At 42.8% G+C, this 26,372-nt stretch overlaps 1 protein-coding gene across 1 annotated transcript in view; it reads left to right on the top strand.

The window, feature by feature from the left end:
* Positions 1–26,372, top strand: part of LOC146780140 (vomeronasal type-2 receptor 26-like) — a 139,558-nt gene that overhangs the window by 68,925 nt on the left and 44,261 nt on the right. The window contains exons 4-5 of the mRNA XM_085637125.1: positions 12,053–12,949; positions 24,892–24,999. Coding sequence (XP_085493251.1) covers positions 12,053–12,949; positions 24,892–24,999 — 1,005 coding nt within the window. The remainder of the gene's footprint in view (positions 1–12,052; positions 12,950–24,891; positions 25,000–26,372) is intronic.

Here is a 26,372-nt window from a genome sequence, read left to right as displayed (position 1 = left end):
GGAGTTCTGGTGAGGCACATTGAGCAGGAATTGGACCGACAGTCTCTGATAGTGTAGATGGACTACATTCCGAAATTCTGTCGTCCTAATTCGCAGTCTTACCTTTTTTAGTGGGAACCATATAAAATGGCACCACCAACGTTCTTAGTTAAGGTACTTATTTAACAGGTCTCCTGAGTAGTTCTTGTGTGTACCCAAGGTACTCCAGTCACCTTTAAACAGAAGGGCCTGTGGTGATAGGGATAAATCTTTCTCAGCATTATAGGGAGCACCTATCTTTCTCTGTATGTTGTTCAAGCTTGAACATTTAAAAGGATACAACGCTACAGGTACTTCCTCTCTGAATTCCATTCGCTACAATGTAGTAATATATTTCTGCTAATTGCAGACATGCTCTTACAGCACATTTAATATTAAATGGCTACCCAATGGGAATGGAGATGTTACCTTCATTTCTGAGGTTCACAAAGCTTATAAAAACTGAAGTATTTTACTTATCCAGCAATAGATGCTAATATACAAACATTTTACACATGCAATGAAGCTGTCTTACCAGACCAATACAGAGCTTAAAATGACTTAGAAATAGCATTAATATTTCAGGAACATCAAAATTGGTTCCGAGGTGCTCTACCACATGTATTACAAAACATTCAACTGAATCGCCTCAGTAATGAAAGGGTTACATGGCCAGTCTTAGCGGCTTATACACCATTACCAAGTTTAGGACCACTAAATGGAGGTGAATTACTGTCAGAACCCTCAATTCTACACAGGAACAGAATGGATGTAGCTCCCAAAGCCCACCTTCCAGTGCCACCAGTCGGTCTAATATCGCCAGCAGGCAGAAAGCAGAATGGGACAGAGAAGAGACAACTCCTATCTGACAGCTGGGCTCCCTCTCACAGGATTTGCCTGTTTCACTGTTTCTTCGTTGTAGTTCTATTGTCTTCCATGTGAGGGAATACCTGGATTATAAATGATACAACATTATGATTGATCTTATAACTAAGATTGGTTCACTACTAATTCAATATTTCAAAGATAACATCATACCTAGCTTATTGGAGTTATTGCCTTTTTTCTGAATAATAAACAATTACTGTCTTACAATGTAGTCACTACTTTTCTGTTGATAGACTCAACAAGAGTTCAAATATCTGCAGCGTTATTTCAAACTTCCTTTCCAATTTGATCGGTTCCTTGCATCTTTAACAACTTTAGTCTTTTCCTTGAAGTCTTAGCGAAGTCTTACTTAGTATGGAGGAATTGATCTTTGACCCTCTGCATATGTCTTGTAGCCTTTTCTGAATGAGGATAATCCAATATGAAAAAGGAACTAGGATGGAAAGATAGGGAAGGGAAAACAAGAGGGAAGATGCCCGAAAGTAACTATATTTAGGGAAACCGTCGACACGTAGTAAATAAATACTAATCAATAGTCAAACTTCAATTGCCGAGAGTCTTAGAATCAGGTGGTTTCCTATGACTGAAATATTCAAACATCAACAATATCCGGAACAATGTCTGCAATTGATCACTCTGAATTGATTAATAGAAAACTGACTCATGCGACCTCTCTGATTCAAATTCAGCATCCCGAATAACCTGAGCCACTGATGCCACTCAATACCTTGTTCCGTCTTCACAGGTGACTCCGCTGAAGACTGAGCAGTTGAGATGCGGCTGCACAGACTCTGGACTCTTCTCTCAGTTGCCGTCTTCAGCAATATATCTCTGAAGCTTCATACACAGATGCGCATATCACTGTAACTGCCCCACCTTCAAGAAAGTTAATTATGTGGTTGCTCTGTACTCAACCACTTCTCCAACTACCAGGAAGACAATTCTGGAAGTGCTCGAATCACAATCTCTTCTTCTATTTTCCAAGAATTATTTACAAATGAAAATTGAAAGGAGAAGCTCATCCTTTCGTTTTATATTATGAAAACTTGGGATATGTCCATTTTAATGTTTATCTCCCTTCAAAATCAAATTTGAGTGCACAGCATGGAATTTCAACAGGGCAGAACTAATGAATTCTAAGAACACTCATGATCTTGAACTAAAACAGCGGTCATCTTGAACTAAATATCCTACCCTTACACAGGCTATTGTTTCCCAATGATTGATCCCAGAACATCTTAAACAGAATTTACTTTTCTTAGAACTACCACCCCTTCTCATACCTTGCCTTACTACAGTATTGACCTTCAGAGTCCTGACGATTACTTACTCTGTTCTTACTTCTGCTTTTAACTCTGGTATTAGCTTGGGTGTGCCCAGGTCATGGTGCACATCTCTAATAGTCCCCATTTAAAAAAAGGAAATGTGCCTGATGTTACATGCTACCACCCAATATCCACCATAAAATTCATTGGGAGGGTAGTTCTGGATCGCTGACTTGACTGGATTAATAAAAATAGAATACTTTCTCCAAGCCAATATGGGTTTAGAAAGGGGCTTGGGACTATTGAACTGTGCCTGAACCTTCACCTAATCGTAGCTAGGGAGCTTCAACACATTTGGCGTTTATGGACCTGTCAAGCGCTTTTGACTGGGTATCTAGAGCAAAGCTGTGGGCCATTTTAGAGAATATAGGTGTTGACGAGGGGCTGGTCTCACTTTTAAGACTTTTACATCATGACCTAACGGTAACAGTTAGATATGGTAGTTCTGATGAACGTACAGAATCTTTTAGCATTAAGCGGGGGTGTACCAAGGATGCGTGCCTGCCCCAATTCTTTTTCTGCTCTACATGAATAGTTTGGAAAAAACTCTGGCATCTGTTGGGGCAGATGTGCTGTGAGTGGAGAAAAAGTCTGTACCAGTACTCCTATATGCTGATGATGCGGTGCTCTTGGCAAGGACGGCCAACGGTCTTAAGAGGCTTATTTTTAGCTGTGTCAGTTTCATGAGAGATCTGGGCTTAGAGACATTAAGCAAACGTTTACCATGGTATGTGGGCCCAGAAATACAAAAAGCCATGCTCTAAATATTGATGGCAAATCAATAGACAGGGCAAGCTCTTTTTCTTATCTGCGCCTGGATTTTGATGATGACTGTACTTGGGCGACTTGTACTAACAACAGGATATTGCACTTTACTCGAGCCATTGGTACTACATCCGTGCTTGCCATGTCTATTGGCAAGAAACCCATTGCCCCTATCTTAGAGATTTATGAACAAAAATGCTTGCCAATTCTAACATATGGAATGGGTATTTGCGTATGTCGGGATGTTTATGTAATACAGGCAGAAGAGAATAGATTCTGTCGTTAGGCATCCCTCCGTCAACCCCGCACGTTCCATTGCACCTGGACCTAGGCTTGGAGTATGTCTAAGACACTATTAATGTAGCTACCCTTGCCCTTTGTGTTCAATCTGGTGCAATAAAGAAGCCAAGCTCAATCGGGCAGTTATCAGAGATTGCTTATCTTGTCCCACTATCTGGCCATTCCATGGCTAAGATATATTAAAGACTATTTTACCACAATATTTGTGCTCACTTGTTTGAGCACCCGGAGACCATCTTGAAAAAAGATGGTCTCTAGGTTCAGGACTGTTTTCTTAAGCATAAACAAGTTACCAAGGAACTAACGGAAGTGTCCAAACCTTCAGTCCGAAAGTATTGCATTTTTCTAATGGCGCCTACTATTGTCCCATGCTTACTATATGTGACTAATGTGTACTAGAGGACATTGTTGGCAAGGTTTAGTTTAGATTCGTTCCATTGGTTACTATGTTTTCCCCTACATCAGTTTTCTTCTGCCTCTATTTGCACTTGTCCATGTGATGAGCAATCTAGTCAATTTAATTTACATTTTGTATTCTTTTGTCAATTTTATCTGCCGTATACAAGAAAACTTTTATTACCTCTTCTACGCAGACACAAAGTCTCTATGTGCAAATCTGTAAATCTGTTTTATTGTATCTGTTGCAGCTTAATGACCACTGTGTATGCCATGCAGTTGCTAGCTAGAGTATTTTAGCTAAAAGCAGGAGCATGTTGTTCTGATGAAATAGCTTTTATATTCTTTTCTTTTTTAAGCATTGTGGGTCGTATGTTGTAAAGTGGAAAATCTGTTCCTTCAGAATTATGTTTTACGCACTGTCACTTTACAAATTGTAAATTCATATATAACCCCTTTTTTCTAATCGTGGATGTTTTTAACATATGTGTTTCATATTTGCATGATTTTATCATTGCATGTATCTTTTATTATCTGCTTTTGTGAGATCGAATAAAGATGATTTTTATTCATTTATTTTTTTATTTTTTATTAGTCCTCATTACCCAGGTGTATGCCAATCAGAAGCCCTTGATCACTTCTCGGAGGCGCCTCTAGTGATCTTTTGACAACCTGGCATGATACCCTCTACACCTTGCCATCTGTACTCAACCTTTGGTGCCTAACCGGCTGGATGGCAACCTCCAGAGTTTATTGGCAGTGCAGTGAGGGGGGGGTTAATAATTGGACTTAGTGGGTTAATGACTGTACCCACTCCTCATAAGGAAGCCAGAATGCATTCCTTTTACGTTAATGTTTTCTGTCTAGATTATTAACGTATTTAATTGAAGCCAGCCATTCTATTGCCCTAGAGGAAATTTCTTTGACCCAGTTTTTACAAATCTCCCTCCGCGCCAATAGTATTAAAAGAAATATTAATTTTCTTGCATTATTTGGAAGAGATCTATAATTATTTGTAAGCCCAAAAAAAACCATGAATTTGCTTACCTCGAATGCTTCCCCAAGTATAGAAGAGATTGTGTCACTTACTTCCAGCAAAAATCCTTGAATCTCCGGACAAAGCATAAACATATGAATGTCATCACCTCCTTCCTTTTTGCATTTTGGACATCTAGCTGGTGCTCCACTGCCCAGTTTAGACAATCTGTACGGAGTCCAATAAACCCTGTGAAGACAGAAGAGGTGGTTCCGCCTTAAATTTGCAGGCCGAACTGTGGTGTATAGTAAATCGCATGATACTTGCCATAAGTCTTGAATCTGTTCTCCTGGCAAGCATTTCTCCCACAGTTCCGCCGGCAAGTTGAAATCTCCTTCCGCAGTCTCCATTAATAACCAGTAGAGTTTCGCCACCTCTCTTTTCACAGTTCCCCAGACTAAAAAAAACTCTTCCAATTTACTGGATAGTCCTGCTCCACAGCCGTCAGTGAGACTCCAACTCAACATTTGCAAGTACTTGAATCTCGAAAGTTGACCGTTAGACAGTGTTTGGATCTCTTCCCAGGGAATTAAGGACCCTCTCATTATCAATTGACTCCACTCGATAATTCCTGCGTTCTTTAATGGACGTGCCATGCAGTCTTTTGTCCATTCTGGGGATCCAGGAGAGTCTAAAATTGGCGCAAATCCGCTATAATAGCTGAGTTTTAACTCTCTTCTGATTTTGTGCCATGTTTCCGCTAAACTCCGTAAACTCTTTAAACAATTTTTTTTTAAGAAACGCGGATCACCATATTTGTATATAAAACCATATTCTCCCCCTTTTATATTTTTTAGCATTGCTGTATACATCCTTCCTATTTCTGAATCATCTGGTTCCTTAAATAGCTCTTTTCCACATTTTAGTAAAAAGACCCTGGCATAGTATATTAAATCTGGCAGCTTTAGGCCCCCCTTCTAATGTTTACGTCTTATTTTTTTCCACGAAATACGTACACCTTTAGAGGCCCAAATAAAGCTAGATATTTTAGATTTTTTTTCTTTAGCCACTCATCTTTAAAGGCCAGTGGAATATTCTGGAAGAGAAAAGTGATCTTGGGGAGGATAGTCATTTTAACAATGTTAATTCTTCCATAGATAGATAAAGGCAGGTGAGACCATCCCAGAAGTAATTTCCCTATTTCCTTGTTAACCCTTTGAAAATAGAATTCTGGGATTTGCTCTATTTTCTCCGTGATTTTTATGCCCAAGTACCGCATTTCTTTTTTAACACAATTTTCTTCCTTGATAATATTCCAGGCCATAATGACAGTTTTCCTCTGATTCATTTCATATCCTGAAATCTTTCCAAATCCCGCTGCCAGCTCATACACTTTTGGCAGTGCTGAACTGAGGTTGGAAGTATAAACCACCATATCGTCTGCATATAACCCCACTTTTTTTCCCCAGCTACTGGAGCAAAAGTGGAGTATCTCCTCATGCTTCCTAATTTTTTCTGCCAGCGGTTCAATATATAAATTGAAGAGCAGGGGGGATAACGGACACCCCTGTCTCGTCCCTCTAAAAATATTGAATTTTTCCGTTAGCCTCCCATTTATTAAGATTTGTGATGTAGGGTTTTTGTAAATTTGTCTTATTGCCCTACAAAAATTTCCTCCTAGATTGGACAGAGTTAATATTTCATGTAGGTACGACCAGTTCACCCAATCGAATGCCTTGGTCGCATCTACAGTAATAACCGCTAATGGCGCGTTTTCTACTATAGCTAAATCAATAGCACCTATTAGGCTGCATGTTAAGTCCTTGATGCTCCTTCCTCGTACAAACCCCTTTTGATCTTCATGGAGGAGTACTTCGGCTACTCCATTAAGCCTATCCGCTAATATTTATGAGTAGATCTTATAATCCGAATTTAGCAGTGAAATAGGTCTATATGAATCGCAGCAGTCCGGTTTTTTATCGGGTTTAAGAATCAGAGTCACTATGGCCTCATTCCACGAGGGAGGAATCTCTTCACCATTTTCAAAGATGGCCGTAAATAATTCGCTAATCGTTGACTACAAATATTTACCTAATTTCTTAAAGACTTCCATGGGCAGCCCATCCGGCCCCGGTGCCTTACTTGATTTCCCTGATTTTATAGAATTTTCTATTTCTTCTTCTGTTATTGTCTCGTTAATAACATTCTTTTCGAGTTCCGATATCCTATGAGGGAGTTCTTGCTCAAGCCAAGTTGATACCCCTTTCCCTGTTATACATAGATTCTCCTTCTATAATTTCTCATAGTAGTTTAGCAGTGTATCCTCTACGTTAGCCCCCGCTATGGATGGACCTCCAGCATTGTCATAATTAATTTCTTTTATGAAACTCCTAGCCTGGTCACTTTTTATTTGACAAGCAAGTAACTTTTATTATCTGCTTTTGTGAGATCGAATAAAGATGATGAATTGAATTGACCCTCACAGTCCTGACAGTACCTCCCTCTCAATGGGCAGTCAAACGGCTTTGGCTTGGAAAGATATTGCAAATGAAACTTCTGAGTTAATGTAGGATAGTCAACATTATTTGCAGGCTCCAAAGATCGCTCTTCTGGACCATAACCCTTCTAAACAATAAGATAATAAAACCTCCCTCTCGTTCTCTTGGAGTCCAGAATACCTTTCTCTTTATACTCAGTATGTCCTTTAATCAAGATGAGGTGTAAGAATCTTTGAAACTCAAGTATGAGAAGCACATTTCCTAAGAAAGGATACATGATATTTTGGATGAATGCCTATGTTATGGGGCAATTTCAATATTACAGTAACAGGCCCCATAATCCTTTCAATGGAATATGGATCAACAAAACGTGAGATGGAATAGCTTTTCAGTAGTGCCATCACCGCAGAGCGGCAGGATCTTATCTGGAGGGTCTAGAAGGCAGGGCATAGCAATTTCCATCTGACATGATTGACGGCGGGACAAATGCACAAAAAGTGTAATACGCTCTCCTCAAAGCGACCGCAGAATCGGCAGTAGCATCCCAATGGCATTAAGTCCAAGGGTTTGATTCCAATCTCCCTAGGAAAGCCCACCATACGACTCAGATCCGGAGGGCTTTCCTAGCGAATCACGCTGTGAGAGTCCGACTGAATGAGTATGATGCATCCGTATGCTGACAGACTCAATTCGCTGGGGCTCCCATTGAACTTCATGGGAGCTTGTATACCGATCGCGTACACAGGCTCCCACAGCAAAAAGGGGTGGTTAGGGGAAAAGCGTACACCCTGTGGTAAGCACCCCCTGGTGACCGCCACACTGTGCATGCTTGGGTCAGGGGGATCCATGGGCACCCACCCGGGTCCGATTCGGAAGGTGCTGGGTAAAGGGGGGCCTGCTACGATTCCAACACCGTCGATACAGCTGTCCAACTCATGCATCGTACTTGCTCGTTCGGAAGCTGGGTCCATTGCGCGGCACGCTTCGGCTACGAATGAGTCGGACTGACAGGTTTGGGTTCGGAAACGATTCGGTCAATGCTGATGAAATCCTTGCATCATACTTGGTCGTTCGGAATGGGGTACTATTCGTTCGGAAGCACAGGCTACGAATCGGTTTAGGCAATTCCAATTCCGATTCAGAGCTCTTCCGACCGAGATCAAAACCGACCCCTAAGTTGTTATCTATTAGCTTCTAGGTGCATAAGGAAATCTATAGGAATCTTACTGTAATATTGTAATATGCCATCTGTGTCCGTATGTTATTGATGTGTGTAATTATGGCTAAGCGTGCATACACACTATCAAGCCGCGCTGTTGCCATATTATATACTATCTTGAATGGAATGCAATGATTTTAACTGCTGCATGTATATTGTCTTTTAACTTCTATATGTACCATGTTTTTTATAAATATTTATAAGACAAACTGCCCACATATATCCCCTGGCCGCTGGATGATCATTTTGACATTGTTTTGAATAAATTGTGATGATTTCAACTGCTGCTATGTACTTTATCATGATATTCTGTATATGTTTTCTATTTTTATACAGGTATTTATTAGAATGTTTTGACTGTTTTAATGTATGTTTTATGGGCTCGATCGCAAAATAAATAATTTTGTCGTGAAATGTTGCTGTTAACATTGCAATTATGTGCCCCGAAAGCCCATCAGTAAGGTGCAGTTAAGTAAAAAGCAACTATTAGCTGAAGCCCTCACACATAACATTGGGGCACCTTGCAGCGAATTTGGTTGATATGTGGAAAGTCCTGTACATGGTGACAGTACTTTTTTCACAGGCATTTGTACCTACACCTTAAATTGAATGTTTAATGCCTGAGGTGTTTGTCAGTTCACTAGCTATCAATATTGACTTGTCATAAAAGGGAGCTGATATATCCAAGGGTTTTATCCATTCTGCGTCTGTAGGTAATTTGAAAGTACATATTGGTCAAGAGTCTTATCAACCAGATATTTCACCATTTAGTGAAAGAATTAAGCACTGCCAGAAGATCAAATTTTATTTTATTATTTCCATATTCATTAAAGTGTATAAAATAATTAGATCAGATCTAAAACATGGTTCTAAATCCCATACTTCTAAGCATACCAAACTGGAAGAAAGAAAAGAAAAGGCAAAATCATATTTTAGTGACATCCCTAAACAACAAAACAAAACATTCTTTCTTGCTGTTACCTTGTATAGCAAAGTTACATTGGGTCTGCCCCTTTTGGAAGATATAAAAATGACTCATTATTTTTCACTTTCGTTTCTTTGAATGGCATTTTAGTTTGTGGTTGTGCAGATTTTTCACCACTGTATATATGTTTATAATGATTTGGCCTGTTTCCCTTTCATTGGGGATTTCTCAGTTATAATAGGTTTAAAACAGGATAGCCTACATTTCCTATGCAGTAGAAGGATGTCTACATGTGGTAGGTTGGCTACTGCTGTCCTTGCATTAATTACCCTTCATGGGAAAAGTGATTTGATCTCAGTGGCTTTGAACCTAAACTTAGCATTTCTGGGTTCTAACTAGAAATGAGTGCCTCAGATGAGTGCACAAAGTTCAACCAATATGAACTAGCTCAAGAAAAGGCTATCCATTCTGACTCCCTAAGTGGAGTAACATCCACAATTGGCAACAATCAGTACTTACTAAACCTCAAGACAGCATTACCTGCTAACCAGTGTTCAACTCTGAACAGATCTAAACATGATTCACATAGGTGCTTCGCTCCTAAGAAAGTTTTATACCTGTAAATCTTCTGGGGTTTGTTGCAGGGTAGTGTACTGCCTAGGACACTGAGATAATATTATAGAGTGTCCCAAACATCTTTTACAAAGAAAGTAACCAGAAAGATTAACAAACAGAGATGAGGCCATGGCATGTGGATTATGAGGGGGTCTCTAAGGCTTTTTTTTTTTTTTTCATTATAAGTTCAGAAGTGAACTGAACTAGTTGTTCTAGTGGTAGTGGATTCAACAGTATCAACAGCCCGGTCACTCTTGAACTAAAGAAACAAGATACAGAAATATTAGTCAGAGAGTGGATTAATAATGTAGATGAGTCTCTAGACAGACGTTTCTAGCCATTTAGTCTGGGAAAGTGGAGGTCAATATAAATGGCATTGCCAGGTGATTCAACCCAATTCCTTTTACATGTGTCTGAAACCTCCTTAGGGGTATCATAGGCACCAAGAGGTTGATGGTAGGGCCTGAACAAATGTTTTTCAGTTTCAGAGAGAAGAAGGATCTAGCTAAGTATGCACACGCAGGGTGGATTCTTGTTCCATGCAGGTATTTAAATCAACAGCTGCAATTCCTTTATTAGAGTTTAGACTCAATTGTGTAGATTAAACAAATGAAGATGAATCAGGTCATTTGTAGCAAGCATTTTTGTCTGAAAAAAGGTAGATGGTTGCTGGTGTTCGCTCAAACACCACTGCTAAAAGTATTCTTGTGTCTACACCAGAAATCACTTTTGTAGCTGTACCTGACTGTGCGTTGTCACTTCCCTAGATGAATCCTCACTGCACCCTTTGTGTCTGGGGTTTAGGGTTAATTAAGCAACATTCCTGCATCCCAAACTATGGTATTCATATGCCACAAATAAAAACTAGTGCGTTGATTTAATGTTTGACCGGTCATCAAATAGAATGGACAACCTCTACTAGCCTAGCTCTGTCTGGTCTGCCAGCATTAGAGATTATCACTCGATCTCATTTATTTTTCCTCAAATCACTCCTGTCTGTCTGGTTCCCTGTGCCTTGACAAAGTCCTAGACCTGTCAACTCTTTGTTTTCTTTTCTGAAGACAGACATGCAAGGCTGGGATAATTCATCAGAAAAAATAATTATAGACAAATTTCTTGAAAAGACAAGGGGAGTTTCCCAAAGATGGATTTGTTATGGCACTGCTGCTGTGAAAACCATTAGGTGTATTGCTGTTACTTCAAATGCAGTCTTAGGTATTATGTTAACAGGTGCCCCGATACCAAAAAAAGATAGACTTAAGGTTAAAGAACCTAAGACACAAATGACTATCTTAATGAACAAAGAGCACAAGTTGTCTGTTCCAAAAAGACTTGTTCATATTGCTTACGAGTTTGAGATTCTTTCTGCCCATGTCACCTGCAGTGATAAGCAACCTTTAAAGCATGTGACAGGATTTATGTATTGGTGGTCTATAAACCAACAATAAACTCTATGTAGTGCTACAAAAGGCTGCTGTTTTATAAGGATGTTTAAAAATTATTGCAACCCCTGATCCTCATCTAGTATCATGGATATCAATACCGATAGTATAACCCATGGGGTGGCATGTCAGCAGATATTTTTGGTCCTCAGCCTTCAAGAAACTAATGTCTCTATAATGAGCAGAAAATGTAGCTGGTGGGACACCAATAAGTAAAAAATGTGAATTTGAGCTCTGCATCACATTGTTCAAAGTAATCAGACCAATATTTTTCTTTAATAGTCATATTTCTGGTTCTTCCATCCTCACTATCTGATAATCTTCCCCCTCCTATAACACCATTGTGAGTCATTCTATTTTTGACTAGATGGATATAAAGAAATCCTCTCTGCAGAAATGAGTGTTTGCCTCTTAGTAGAAACTTCACCAAGTACACAGTCAGGATGAATGGGCATTGTTGGAGAAAGATATTTGGAAACCCTTTGTTCTCCCTCAACACATGCTATGTTTGTGACAGTAGCCTTAAGCTGACAGACTTGCATGTCCCTGCCACCCTTTTAAGAAATCATGTCATATGAAAAGATAAATGCAAAATGTTAATTTACTATTTTGTTCATACCTTTAAGTCACCCAAAGTCAATGATTGTGTATGTGTTCTCTCATTAACCTTTCTCTCTTGTTCAAGATTCACCAGACTGCATCAAGTGCCCAGATGACCAATGGTCAAGTGAGAAGCGAGATCAATGCATCCCCAAAACTGATGACTTTCTTTCCTTCCAAGACCCCTTGGGTTATATCTTGATTGTTGTGGCAACAGCAAGTGCATTGGTTCCTATTGTGATCCTAATCATCTTCTTCAAATATCGAGAGACTCCAATAGTCAAAGCAAACAATCGAACACTAAGTTGCCTTCTGCTCGTGGCCTTGTCTCTCTGCCTTCTCAGCACATTCCTCTTCCTAGGACACCCCACAGACATCACATGTATGCTCCGGCAGGTTACCTTCAGCATCCTCTTCGTCATGTGCGTGTCTTGCTTATTGGCCAAGACTGTCTTGGTGCTGATGGCATTTGGAGCCACTTACCCAAACACCACCCTCAGAAGTGGGATTGGCCCTAAGGTACCAGCCATGATAGTTTTTACTTGCACACTTGTACAGATTCTGATATGTGTTGTCTGGTTGGCCTCATCCCCACCTCACGCTCAACGGAATATGAAGTCCCTGATCGGGAAGGTGGTGATTGAGTGCAATGAAGGCTCCCTTCAAGCTTTTTGGTGTGTTCTGGGATATATGGGGCTCTTGGCTCTCGCTAGTTTCCTTGTTGCGTTTCGAGCTAGAAAGTTGCCTGATTGCTTTAATGAGGCCCAGCTTATTACATTCAGCATGGTGACCTTCTTAACTGTCTGGACCCTGTTCCTTCCAGCATACCAGAACACCAAAGGGAAGTATATGGTTGCCGTGGAGGTCTTCACTATCATTGCCTCCTCAATGGGAATCGTACTTTGTATATTTCTTCCCAAGTGTTACATCATTTTGATACGTCCTGATCTGAACAGCAGAAATCATATAAAGGGTAAGCAAAGTATTTAAAACCATGGAACTAAAAGCATTCAGTCAAGGATAGAAGAACAAAATGGAGAAGAATGGGGAGCTTCAGAAGAGGCTCTTCTTTATTATTGACATCTCATTGTGATTGATGCTGAATATGTTGCATATCTTTCTGTTCTGTGCCTAGAATTGTTAAACATTGAAAATCACAATTTTTACATAAAATGGCTGTACACGTATCCTGTTAAAATGATTGATTTAATAATTTACTAATTTGAATGAATAGGCCTGTTGCATCATGGGTCCCACACTATGAGTCTGTATGTTCTTCTCTGTTATTAAATTGTATAAATAGTTAAAAAAGCTTAGCACATTTAGTTTTAAGAGTGATTTCATACAGTTGAAAAATAACTTTTCCCATCACACCACGCCCCTAAGACTACATTTCCCATGATACTTAATAATGATGCACTAAAGGGCTTCATTAATTTTAAGTTTGTGCAAAACATGGGCCTGTGAACCTGTTGCACATTGACTCTGCAGGAGCTGCAGCACCCTGGTGCTCTGCACTTTGAACTACATACAGCAATTCCACACAAGTAAGCCTCCATGAGAAATAATCATTTATTTCATTAATAGAGATATACATGTACGTTCTTTCTTTGAAGCTTTAGTGGCAAAGGGATCCAAACATTTTGATTTATCTCCTTAAGCATCCCCCAGCCTTCCATGAGCAGAGATTCTTCATGTGTCTGTGGACTGCTTAGACAAATATGAAGAACAGACTAAGAAAGTGTATATAAAAACAAGGCAAAATAAAAATGTGAACATTTTAAAATGTTCAATAATTGTTAAGGAATTCGAAATTCGAGGCTAAAAATGAAGTCAGTACCCTCAGAATAATTTGTGGGATCGCTGCAAGTGCATCAAATAGAATACAGTTTGGATGATGGGTGGCCTCAATTGGATTTAGAAATCTTCACCCTTCGAAATAAAATTCTAATTTTGACTACCTTATATGTGTATGTGAATTAAATAAAATATTTCATCATATGTGTATTTGTTTGATGGATGCTTGTTTCCATATTTTTGCTTATTGTTTGCAGTTCAAATCATCAAAATTGTTTAGGCCGGGATCCGCAGATTCCAATAATTAAGGTTAAAGTTAAAAAACCCTTGCAGATAATGGCTCTTTGTAAAGATACAACACTAACAATTCACTTTCCTCACCAGCAGTTTCCAGCTACACAGGACTCTTGGTCCCAGGATTCACTGCCCCAGGAGGATAGGCTTGGGCTACCTACGCATTCAAAGGTGCTCCATCACTCCTGCACTGTTTGACGCCTCGCCAGCAGTTGCCAGCTACACAGGACTCTTAGTCCCAGGATTCATTGTCCCAGCAGGAAGGGCTTGGGCTGCCTACGGGATCAAAAGTGATCCATCACTCCTGTGCCACAGGATGCCTTGCCATTAGTTGCCAGCTACATGGGACTCTTGGTACCAGCATGCACTGCCCCGGGGGGTGGGGTGGAGGGGGCTTAGGCTGCCTACGTACTCAAAAGTGCTCCATCACTCCCAAGCCGCAGGCCGCAATTTTGACACCCGAGTGTGCTAAGACAGATAGGGGGTTAGGAGAAGAGACTAGTGGAACTAGCAGGGTTTCTCAGTGACTGGAGCATATGACCTCTGTTTGCACAGAGTGCAGAGAGGGGGATAGAGAGCCTGTTGATACACTTGTCCCAAGCAGAGAAACACACTAAGGATAGGGAGGATTATTCAGGGCAATTGCTCTAATATGCAGAAAGTGCCATTGTCAACTAAGTCCACGATGTGATTATCGATATTAATGTTAACTATACTCCATTGATTGCTGAACAGATGTTGGAAACCCTGGTAAGAATTGCTTTCCACTGAATTTAGTAGGAATAGCTAAACTACTGCTTGATGCTGAGTGGGGCAAATTCATCGATACTTTCAATATATGTCTATTTCAGGAAACATGGTGCCTATGCCTTTTTATAGAAGTCGATATACAACTTTCTGTGTAGAAGTCAATAGGTAATAACAGTTGCTCCACAATTCTGTGTTACCCTAAGTCTCCCGATAAAAATGGTACCTCACTTTGATGAATACAGGCCCCAGCTAGGCCCGCAGGACACAAGGGTTCGCTCTCCTGTAATGGAATCTATAAGGAAGTTGGCACGGAAACTGCAAAGTACAAAGACAGCGTTTATTAACCCTTAAGGGTGGTTCTACAATCCACACAACACTCTTCAGTATTGCATGGAGTAGCACAAAGAACTTACGTACATGGTCCCCTTTTATACACAATAGAGGGGCTCATAAGTGGGTGGATACAACATGAGGCCGAAGAACATTACCATTTATGGTCATTTTCGATACTGAATCAATATGTGGGCGGAGCTAACACACTCCTTGAGCCCGCGAAAACATGGTCAAGCAAGGCTAACTGATAACAGATGTGGTCAAGTCTGGGCATGCGCCAGATGGACAAAGGAGCTATTTATAGACTGTTACTAGGCAGATTACAAGAGCAACTAACAAAGAGGTTGGACTCTTCTCGTGGTGAACACGTGGAGGCATGACAATACAAAATGGAGTCCGAACTTCGGTCAACATAACAGAGAAAACATGCTCTAAAGGAAGGGAAATAATGTCTTTGGTAAATGCTTAATCACATCATTGTTTCAATTTACAACAGACGACCCTTTCAGCATTTACTGAAGACATCCGGTTTGTTAGGATAATCATCATATATGTCAATTGTCATCATTTCTTCGACTTCTTTAGCTAAACGTTTCTGATGAGCAACATCGGCAATAGCTTTCTTATCAGGGATACAGAATGATACGCATAAGGAACAGAGCAATGGACCACATTGAATACAGATACAGCATGAGAACAGAACTGCTATAATGATACAGAGACCAGTTAAGACCTTCCATCCCCAGGCAGTAACCAATGCCCAAAACCATCCAGAAAAGGACCAAGTGCCGTTTTCTGTATGGATTTCAGCTGCAATTTTGTGTAGTTTATTAATGGCATTATAAACTGATGGCGTATGATCAGGGATAAACACACAACAGCTACTTCCAATAATTTTACAAGCTCCACCTCGATCGGCTAACATGACATCTAATACCATACGATTCTGCAATGCAACAATTCTAGTAATTTGCAATTCTTCCGTAAGATTCCCAAGAGCAGCAGCAGTTTGGTTTGTCACAGCTTCTACCACTCTTGTTAATCTTCGGATCTTCCTACTGTTCAAAGCAGCTCCAACAAAGAAAAACAGTCCTAAGTTAAAACCAATATACTGTTGCAGGCTGGTATCAGTCTGATCCACATCATCAATTGATAAAGTACGTTTATACCTATTTACAGTCACATTATTCAACAATTTCAAATCCTTATGATAAGATGCTGGTGCTAGGAATACAGGAGGTAATAGGAATGATACATAGCATACCCCAGACCACCCGGCCGGCAGGCGGTAATAACCTTTATTTCCACACACAAAGTATGTATTATGGGACGCTAGAAAGGTACTATTATTCAATCCGTCAATGTTCAGGACAGTGATGCAATCACTGACACCAACAGGAATAAAACCCACACTCTGGACACACAGGTCCGCTTGAGCTTGTGCCACTTGAATCACGAATTTGTCCTTTCCCACAGTGTCTCTAGTATTCGTGAAGATATAGGGAATGAATTCATTGTCTGGTCGATACTCTTCCCATTCCCAAATTGTCCCATTTGCTTGCGGATACCCATTTTTATCCTGGTGACATTCTTTATTGAGCCTGAAGAGTAATCGTCCCACTGTCGGCTTCCGAGTGGCGAAAAGCAAAGTGTACCATGCTCTACAAGAGCCATTATGAGAGAAAGGAAGTGGTATGAATGGCGTTCCTCCTTTCTTCTGATGGGCTGGCATCATCCCACATATCCAACAGTTCGTAGCGTTCGTAGCAACGTGGGTATGATGCAGCATCTGGATGAAAGTGTTATTCAAATAAGACTGTCGATGCTTCAACTCTTGATACGGTAACGTATAAAAGTAGTGCTCCTCAGGCACCGGAGTCGTCAACACAAGTGTTTTCCGAGCAGGAGTTACCTCCTCCACAAACCATGTTGTTATCCCCACAATAGCTACTGTCAGCATGAACCCTGATGCACAAAGGATTCTCTTTTTCTCCATCTCAAAAATAAAACCCTGGTATCTTCCTGAAACTAAAAGTCTGTCAGAACTCTTCCCCTTGGGCAGCGGTCGATTTCTTCACCAGCGGGCCAAGACGGGTGTCGCTACACTAATGCAGGGCTGATCCCCCCCCTTGCCTCATCGGCTCTCCGTTTCACTAACCCAAGGGCCGTTCTGACAGCATGTCCCGGTACTGGAAAACTCACTTCCTCGGTCGAAGATGATATCGCCTTCCTCCAGGAGTCGCGTGGTCCGGAAAGAGCTCCTCTGTGGCGTTCGGCTCCGCAGCACAGCCTGTCTCTGCAGCCAATATTTCTCGTTGATCGGTCAGCACGGCAGGTTCCACCAATCCGGGCGGTACCTTTCGACAGTGCAGAGAATGGATCCAATTCTTTCTGTTGGAGACCCGCACAGCCGTCCTTGTTGCGAGGAGGACCTGCTCAGGGCCCACCCATCTCGGCTCCAAACTGTTTGTTCTGTCGAAGACTTTCACCATGACATGGTCACCAGGCCGGAGACCATGTCCTTCACCGGTAGACCGATCAGGGAGCGCCTCTCGGACCTGTTGATGAATAGAAACCAATTTATCCGTTAACTGCGCCAGATAATCATTCATCATTACACAAGGTACATCATACACAGCCTTAGGTTTTGGTGGACCCCAAATATTCATTGGGCGCCCGAAGACGATCTCATACGGTGTGAGGCCAGTTCGAGAGTGTGGCACTGATCTAATTGACAATAACGCCAGTGGTAGAGCATCTGGCCAAGTCAAAGACGTCGAAGCTTGAATTTTAGCGATCTTGAGCTTCAGTGTACCATTATACTTCTCGACCAGTCCTGCAGACTGAGGGTGAAACACGGCGTGGAACTTCTGAGTGATGCCTAGGCCCTTCAAGACATACTTTATAACATCCGCTACAAAGTGAGGCCCATTATCACTCCACAGAAGTCTACAGACGCCATATCGAGGGAAGAACTCTTTCAGCAGCAGCTTCGCAGTAGTCATTGCAGTATTGTCTTTCGTGGGGTACGCCTCAACCCATTTACTGAAGGCGCAAACCACTACTAGAACATACTTCAAATTGTTACAGCGCTCAAGCTGAATGTAATCCATCTGCAAAACCTCGAAGGGTGCAGTGGGTGTCACAAATCCTCCTGCTGGAGTTCGAGTACCCTTTCCTGGGTTATACCTCAAGCAGATCATACAGGTCTGCACCACCCTCTTTGCCGTGCTAGCAATCTCTGGATGCTCCCAGACTTGGGTAAGCAATTTTACAATTGCAGAAGCTCCAACATGTGCTAGCCCATGTGCCATCTGAACCATAGGTTGTACAAAAGCCGTGGGTAATTTCCATCTATCCATCTGCTTATTCCTCCAGCAGCCTTCATCATCCAATTCCCCCTCTCTAGCCCATTGCTCCCGCTCTTTGTCAGAAGCGGTCCTTTGCATTTCTCGCACTTCCTCCTTCGCATCACACCATCTTTCCACCTGTGACTTTACTACATACATGGCAGTAGCATCGGGCTGCATCGCAGTCTCCCGTGCTACTCGGTCCGCTAACGCATTCCCTTCTCCAACTTTATCCACTACTTTCCTATGGGCGCTACATTTAACAATGGCAATTGTCTTTGGATATGTCAATGCAGTTAAAAGATTGTGAACTAACTCTCCATGCATTATCTGTACTCCATGTGACGTTAAAAACCCTCTCTCCTTCCAGAGCAGGCCGAAGTCGTGCGCTACTCCGAAGGCATAGCGGCTATCTGTATAAATATTCACACATAATCCTGTACTGAGCTCACATGCTCGTGTCAATGCTATCAGTTCCGCTGCTTGAGCTGATTTCTGTGGTATGCGTGCTGTCTCCACTATCGTTTGTAACGTGGTAATTGCATACGCTGCTGAAGTCGTACCATCTGGTAGCTTCAGGCATGATCCGTCCACCCACAGTTCTCCATCTACATCTGGAAAGGGCGTATCCTGGAGATCAATACGACCCTTTGTTTGTTCCTCAGTCACAAGAATACAATCATGCACTTTCCGCGCCTCAGGCTGGGTCTCGGGGTATGGCAACAATGTGGCCGGGTTTAACGTTACGCACCTTTTTAACGTAATATGAGGAGCCAAAAGCGTCAACTCATATCCCGTTAAACGGGCACTGGTCAAATGCTGTGTCTTCGTTTGATTAAGCAAGGCATCAACAGCATGGGGGACTAATACCAACAGCTTATGGGATAACACAATTCCTTCGCTTTGGCGTATTGACACAGCTGTCGCCGCAACCGAGCGAAAACACCCTGGTAATGCTCGGGCGACAGGATCAAGTACAGCCGAAAAATATGCACAAGGGCGCTGCTTATCGCCATGCATCTGCACTAAAACTGATAATGCACATCCATCCTTCTCATGCACATACAACGAAAAGGGTTTTGCATAATCAGGGGTCCCTAACACTGGTGCTGAACAAAGGGCCTGTCGTAGTTGCTGAAAAGCAGCGTCACACTCATCTGACCAGGGGATCGGGATGGGCGTGTCTTTTGTCAAGAGAGCTAACAATGGCTTAGCTATGTGTGAAAACCCCAATATCCACTGCCTACAAAAAGAAACAAGACCCAAAAATGCACGCACATCCTTCTGCGTGGACGGTCTCGGTGTGTCCAAAATTACTTGAATACGATCCGGTGTAAGTGCACGCCCCTCCTTAGACAAAAGGTGACCCAAATAAGTCACCTTTGGTCTACAGAATTGCAACTTCTTCCTAGATACCTTATGATTGTGGGATGCCAAAAAGGAAAGTAAGGATAACGTGCTTTTTTCACACAACTCCGGGGTGTCAGCCGCCAGCAAGATGTCATCGACATATTGAATGAGGGCGACCCCCTCAAGCAGAACAAAGGAATCCAATTGCCTTTTCAAAGCCTGACTGTAAATACTAGGGCTTTCAGTGTAGCCCTGGGGGATCCTACAAAAGCGATAAGATCTATTATTCAAAGTGAACCCAAAAAGATATCGACTATCGGGGTGAATGGGAATGGAAAAGAAGGCATTTTTCAAATCAATCACTGAGAACATGGTTGCCGTAGGCGGGACCAAGGTAAGCAACGTCGTGATATCGGAAACCACTGGGTACTGAGGTATCACTATCTTGTTCACTTCTCGTAAATCAATTATGAACCGATAAACCTTAGCATCCGTATCCTTTTTCAGAATGGCGAGAATCGGACTGTTACAGATGTTATAATGAACTTCCTCCACTACCCCCACTGCAATCAAATCCTGCACAATCTGTATGAGAGCCTCCTCGCCCTCCTGGGAAATACGGTACTGTGGGAGGCGTGGTAACACCGCCCCCTCCTGGACACTAATGTGGACCGGTGGGATCACCATTTGTCCCACGTCAGTATCCGAAGTCGCCCACAAAGCACGTGGGAGGGTAGCTAACAGCGCATCCTCTGACATCGCACACATCCGTTCAGACCGGGGGTAGTTGTCATTCAATATTACCCGCACACCAGCAGGAGAGCAGCGGATCGTAGCCCTAAAATGCTTTAGCATATCAAGGCCCATAATATTGTCCGGTGTGTACGGGGCAAGCAGAAACGGACAGGGTGCAGAAAAAGAATCAACCTTAAATATGAGGGGCTGCGAAAGAGGGCTTTGGGAAAGTGTACCGTCAAACCCTACCGATGTAACCATTAAGCCGGATGGGGGAGCCCCCGGAACCAATTGCTTAGACAGCGCACTACGCGTCGCTCCTGTATCCACTAGGAACTGATCAGTAGAGCCTAAAACCTCAGCCGATACATAAGGACCCTTCTGATCGACCGGCACCTCAACTGATTCTAACCCCCATCCAACGCATTCCTATGCATGCTGAGAATCATGGTACCCCGATCGGTCAATCCCCGACACTTGATACTGATGCTGGCGATCGAAAACATTTGACCTATCTCGGTGCTGCCCAGCAGAATCAAAACGAGCATTGTCGTTAGAGTTCCCTCTAAAGTTCGAGAAACCCCCTCTACCTCTCAGGCCACCCGAAATATGTCCCTGACGCGAAGCACGCAACACCGGGCAATCCCTGGCCCAATGGCCCGATTGCTTACAATACGCACACTGGTTCCTATTCAAATCAGAGCGGCCCGAGGGAGGACCATAAGATCCTCCCCTACCTCTGTTAACACCCCGTCGGGGCGGGCCATATACTTGTGCCAACATCACCTTTGTTTTGAGATCTTTCGATTTCTTTTCCTCCTGGCCCTTTGCTTCTTGCTCCTGACGCTCATAATACTGAGCGATAGTCAGGAGAGCCGTCGGGGTCGCGGAGGACCAAGAACTCTCACTCGCTTTTAAACGGGCCGCAACTGCCGGCAGCAGATTGGCCACATATTTATCCGCGAAAAGGTGGCGGCCCGTATCGTCAGTAAGCGACTGGCCACTAAAATCATGAAACGTTTCCTCAAAGCGCGTAAAGAAGTCTGCAACTGACTCGTCAACTTTCTGTTTACATGAGGCTAACATGTTCCAGTCAATCTTTTTAGGGGGGATAATTGTCTTCAGTTTTTCCAGAATAGCAGCGGGGAGATCTAAGATAATCTGTGGGGGTTTCTGCGCGGGCTTCCGATCCCTATCCTCATCTTCAAGCACAGACCACTGAGCCTTAAAAGCAGTTACATCATCTACCTTTCGGACAGATCGCCACGTATCCGGTGGCAAAATAAGGCCAAAGAACAGGTCTATATCTGCTAAGGTCATAACACAAGAATTCAAGGCCCCCTCGACTTCTTCGTAGAAGGCCGCTGGATTCTTGCGGGGATCAGGCAATGCATTCTTCAATGCCATAACATCAGCCCTATGCAAAGGAGTATAAACCCAATTATACACAAAATATCCCTTCGCATCGGCAGAGGAGGTGTCCGAGCTAGTCCCCGCTCCTTTAGGAGGAACATACAAAGGCGCCGCCTCTCGCATTGGTTTAGCATGCACTATGCCATCCTTATCTGACTGGGAGGTGGATGAGTGGCCCTCTGCTGTGCTCGAGTCCGACTGCTTCTCCTCTCCTGCTCGTTGGCGCGCTTTTCTTTTAGGGCCAGCACCGCGTCCCGCAAGGCGAACAGCCGCCGAGCCGTATCAGGAGCCTTAGAAGAAGAAAAAACACCATTATGCAATGCTTTAGCATCCAATGACACTTCGTCAGGCTCAAAAACACCAGAACGTTTCCGGAAAGCATCAGTCACTTCCTCCGCAAAATGACCCAGAAAATACAATTTCTCTCTATCCTGCCACGGCCCCCAAGTATGGAGTAATTCATCCACAGATATCTTGCCCTTAAGTGCACGGAAGGAGAGTTGCCGAAGCTCAGCCATTTGCTCGGCTGACAGCATGGACCGCGTATCTACCTTACCCGAAACCGGGTCAGAATCTTGTGGCCTCGGAGCAGATGCGCCAACATAAGGGGGCGGAGAGCGATCTAGTAAAGAAAAATCATCATCAAAATTATTAAGGACAGGATAAAGTGGCTGCCGAACAGCATATTGACCCGAGACTTGCAGCCTACGCTCTTTCTCTTGTCTGTCCGTCTGCTCTCTATCCTCCCGACGCTTCGCTTCCTGTGCTCGCACATGATCATTCTTCTGTTGTTCTTTATCAAACAGCGCTTTCTCACGCTTCTCTCGCTCACGCACTTCCTTCACCCACAACCGTACACACTCAAACATATCCTGACGAGCACGCCGCTTACACATACACTGTTCCACATACTCAATCTTACGTATATCAAACGATCCATACAAAGGCCATCGTAACTCAGGATCTTTTTTTGTATATTTCCTCCATACTGTGCTGTACATTATGGAAGAAAGACCATGCTTCACATACATATCCCTATTAGGAGTCCCCTCTGGGGGAGCCGGAGCAGATTCCTCGAGGTTCAACCGGTTTCCAAAGCAGCAGCACCACTTACGGAGTGCGCTAAAAGCAGGCATGCTCAGAAATAATGCAAAATATGCAATATTATAGAGAAAATGGCACTTAATCGTTGCGCCGTTCAAAGTTACACAGCTCCGGAGAAATCTCTCCACATTACCTGCCTATATGTGTTGCAACGCATATATTTTCACAAAGACAAATACAAAATATGACTAGTCATCACAAATCAAACTCAAATAGCCAGACCAGGCTTCAAAAAACTCGGAGCAAGTACCGTACAACGGTTCTTACCAATCAAGAGTCCAGATTCCAACTGCCAAGCTCCAAAATCGCCCAAACGGCTTTCACGGCAGGACCGACAGAAGAGGTCTCAGTCGAGGACCGGCGCCACCCAGACGGTCAGCTCGGAAGGGAAGGAAGAAAACCTCGGGATGCCAGGGATAAGACGCCACTGGCAGTGATCACGTCCCCGGCCAAATTCCTCACCTTCGTCGCGACCAGTCCTTCGAGCATCCGAGTCGCCGATGAGCCCCACGTGACGGGCGCCAATTGATGAATACAGGCCCCAGCTAGGCCCGCAGGACACAAGGGTTCGCTCTCCTGTAATGGAATCGATAAGGAAGTTGGCACGGAAACTGCAAAGTACAAAGACAGCGTTTATTAACCCTTAAGGGTGGTTCTACAATCCACATAACACTCTTCAGTATTGCATGGAGTAGCACAAAGAACTTACGTACATGGTCCCCTTTTATACACAATAGAGGGGCTCATAAGTGGGTGGATACAACATGATGCCGAAGAACATTACCATTTATGGTCATTTTCGATACTGAATCAATATGTGGGCGGAGCTAACACACTCCTTGAGCCCGCGAAAACATGGTCAAGCAAGGCTAACTGATAACAGATGTGGTCAAGTCTGGGCATGCGCCAGATGGACAAAGGAGCTATTTATAGACTGTTACTAGGCAGATTACAAGAGCAACTAACAAAGAGGTTGGACTCTTCTCGTGGTGAACACGTGGAGGCATGACAATACAAAATGGAGTCCGAACTTCGGTCAACATAACAGAGAAAACATGCTCTAAAGGAAGGGAAATAATGTCTTTGGTAAATGCTTAATCACATCATTGTTTCAATTTACAACAACTTGTGTGGGTAGGCCTAGTGCCTGCAACAGGAAATGGCCCATAACGCAACATGGACACACCACATTTTCACAGTGAAAAATGACCCTTTTTTTGCAAAGTGCCTAGCTGTAGTTTTTTAACCCTAGCTCTGCCGGCACCTCGAGAAACCTAACAAACCTATACATTTTTGAAAACCCTTGCCCAAGAGGCCACTCCCCAACACCAAAATTAAAAAGATCCTGGTGTCTAGGGGCATCTGCCCCCCCTTGGGGCAGATGGGCATAAAAACATACTGCTGATCTGCCACCCAAAGAGGGCAGAAATGGCCCCAATCATTCTCCCATAAAGGGGAGCGACTCTTGCCCAAGGGGCCACTCCCCACAAATTAATCCCTGGGGGTCTATTGGGCCACTAAATAAAAAATGGCGAGATCTGCCCACCCTGGGGGGGGGGAACATACAGTCAAAAACATTGCCCCCAAGGGGGAGCGACCCTTGCCCAAGGGGCCACTCCCCACAAATTAGTCCCTGGTGGTGTAGTGGGCAACTACATAAAACAAGCATTGGCATAGCCAATAGGTCTCGCTTTTGGGACCTTATAAGTGTTCAGCCATGCAACAGTTGCATAACTAAATACCTAAAAAGTGAGACCTATTGGCTATGCCAATGCTTGTTTTTGTTTTTGTTATTTAGTGCTCTGCGCACTAAACAGGAAAAATAACCCAGAAACCAGCTTCAATCGAGTGAAAGCATCTGTTGCCATCATCAGTGAATCTATCCTTCAGCTGAAAAACTGCAGAAGTTGGTGACTGACGTAGGACACACATAAGTCTACTTGACACTGGCCCCACCGTTCAAAGATCTTCTGGAACGGCTCTAGATTTTCTTATACGTTAGGTACAAATTCTATGTTGCCGCTCACCAGGAAAGAGAATGATGGAACCCAAGACTAGGAAGCTCAGTCAGCCCTAATACATTATCAAAGGATCCTCCACCTACAGTTGTGTGAAGTCCCTCTTTTATAAGTTTATTTCACAATCAATTGTATTGTCTCCGCTCCTCATCACAAGTAAATTTACAAGGCTGTTAGATGTACCAAAGCAAATACATTAAGTATACCGCTTAGCTAAAAGCAGTGAAATCTATTTTTTTTTCCCCTCAAACTTTTTTTGTTTAATCTTTACTTTGGTCCTGCAGGATTTGACAAATACCATGCAGTAAGTGAAGCACGTTTAGCCAGATGTCAGCTAAACAGCAATATGTTGCATAAATAACCCTATACAAATCAATATGTTGTATAATATCGCAGCTGCTTTTGAGATGTCCGTTACTCACTCTTGTTATGAATCTTCTGTAATATATGGAAAAGTTAAAAGGACCAATATTTCCTTTATGGAGATTTTTCTGTTTTTCTGAACATAAATGGTGGCGCTTGGCCAATTGCTATTAATTCGACGGAAGCCTTTAAGCTTTTATTTGGATTTTTAGGCCCCAAATATGTTTACTAGCCCTCCACCACAGTCCATTCTGGAGTCTGTTCTGTATTGTAAAACTGCATTGTACCACTGATGGACATAATACATTTCTTTTTTTTTTTTATCAAATGGGTCTCTGGCAGGTTAAGAAATGGAATAACAGTTGCTGAATAGCTTTTTGGCGTAAGAGAAAGGACTTATTGTTTTATGACAATTGGCTTGAGTTAGTGAGGGGGCTGTAGGTGGAAAGGATGGAGCGAGAGGCTGCTAAGATGTTTGGCTTATGTTTTTACTGGCTCCGAGCCACCTGTGCTTTCCTGGAACGGGCCAGTGAGGCAGATAACTGATACAAGTTGTGTTGTTGTGCTGAGAGAAGTATGCAAAAGCGTATGGTATGGAGTTCTTTTTCCACCCTCTTGAACCTCGTATTCAAGCTTTTATCAAATTCTACCAGAATGTTTATTTAGAAGTGTTTTGTGCATCGGGCTGTCAGGCACTTGTCATGAACACGAACTGCTTTTTGCCACTGTTAGTTTCCTCTCAAATAAGGAGGCCTGTATCTTCAATCGAAGGACGTTTTCAACTAGCCTCCAAATGCGTTGCTTTTGTCAAGGTCACCATAGTTGCGTTCTGAATTGATGTGATATTATTTTACGTACATTCTTTCTACCGTCTCATGCTCTAGCATAGTTTCAGCCA

Source organism: Triturus cristatus, chromosome 12 (assembly GCF_964204655.1).
Source record: "Triturus cristatus chromosome 12, aTriCri1.1, whole genome shotgun sequence".
NCBI classification, from domain to species: Eukaryota; Metazoa; Chordata; class Amphibia; order Caudata; family Salamandridae; genus Triturus; species Triturus cristatus.
This window is presented reverse-complemented; position numbering and strand designations above follow the sequence as displayed.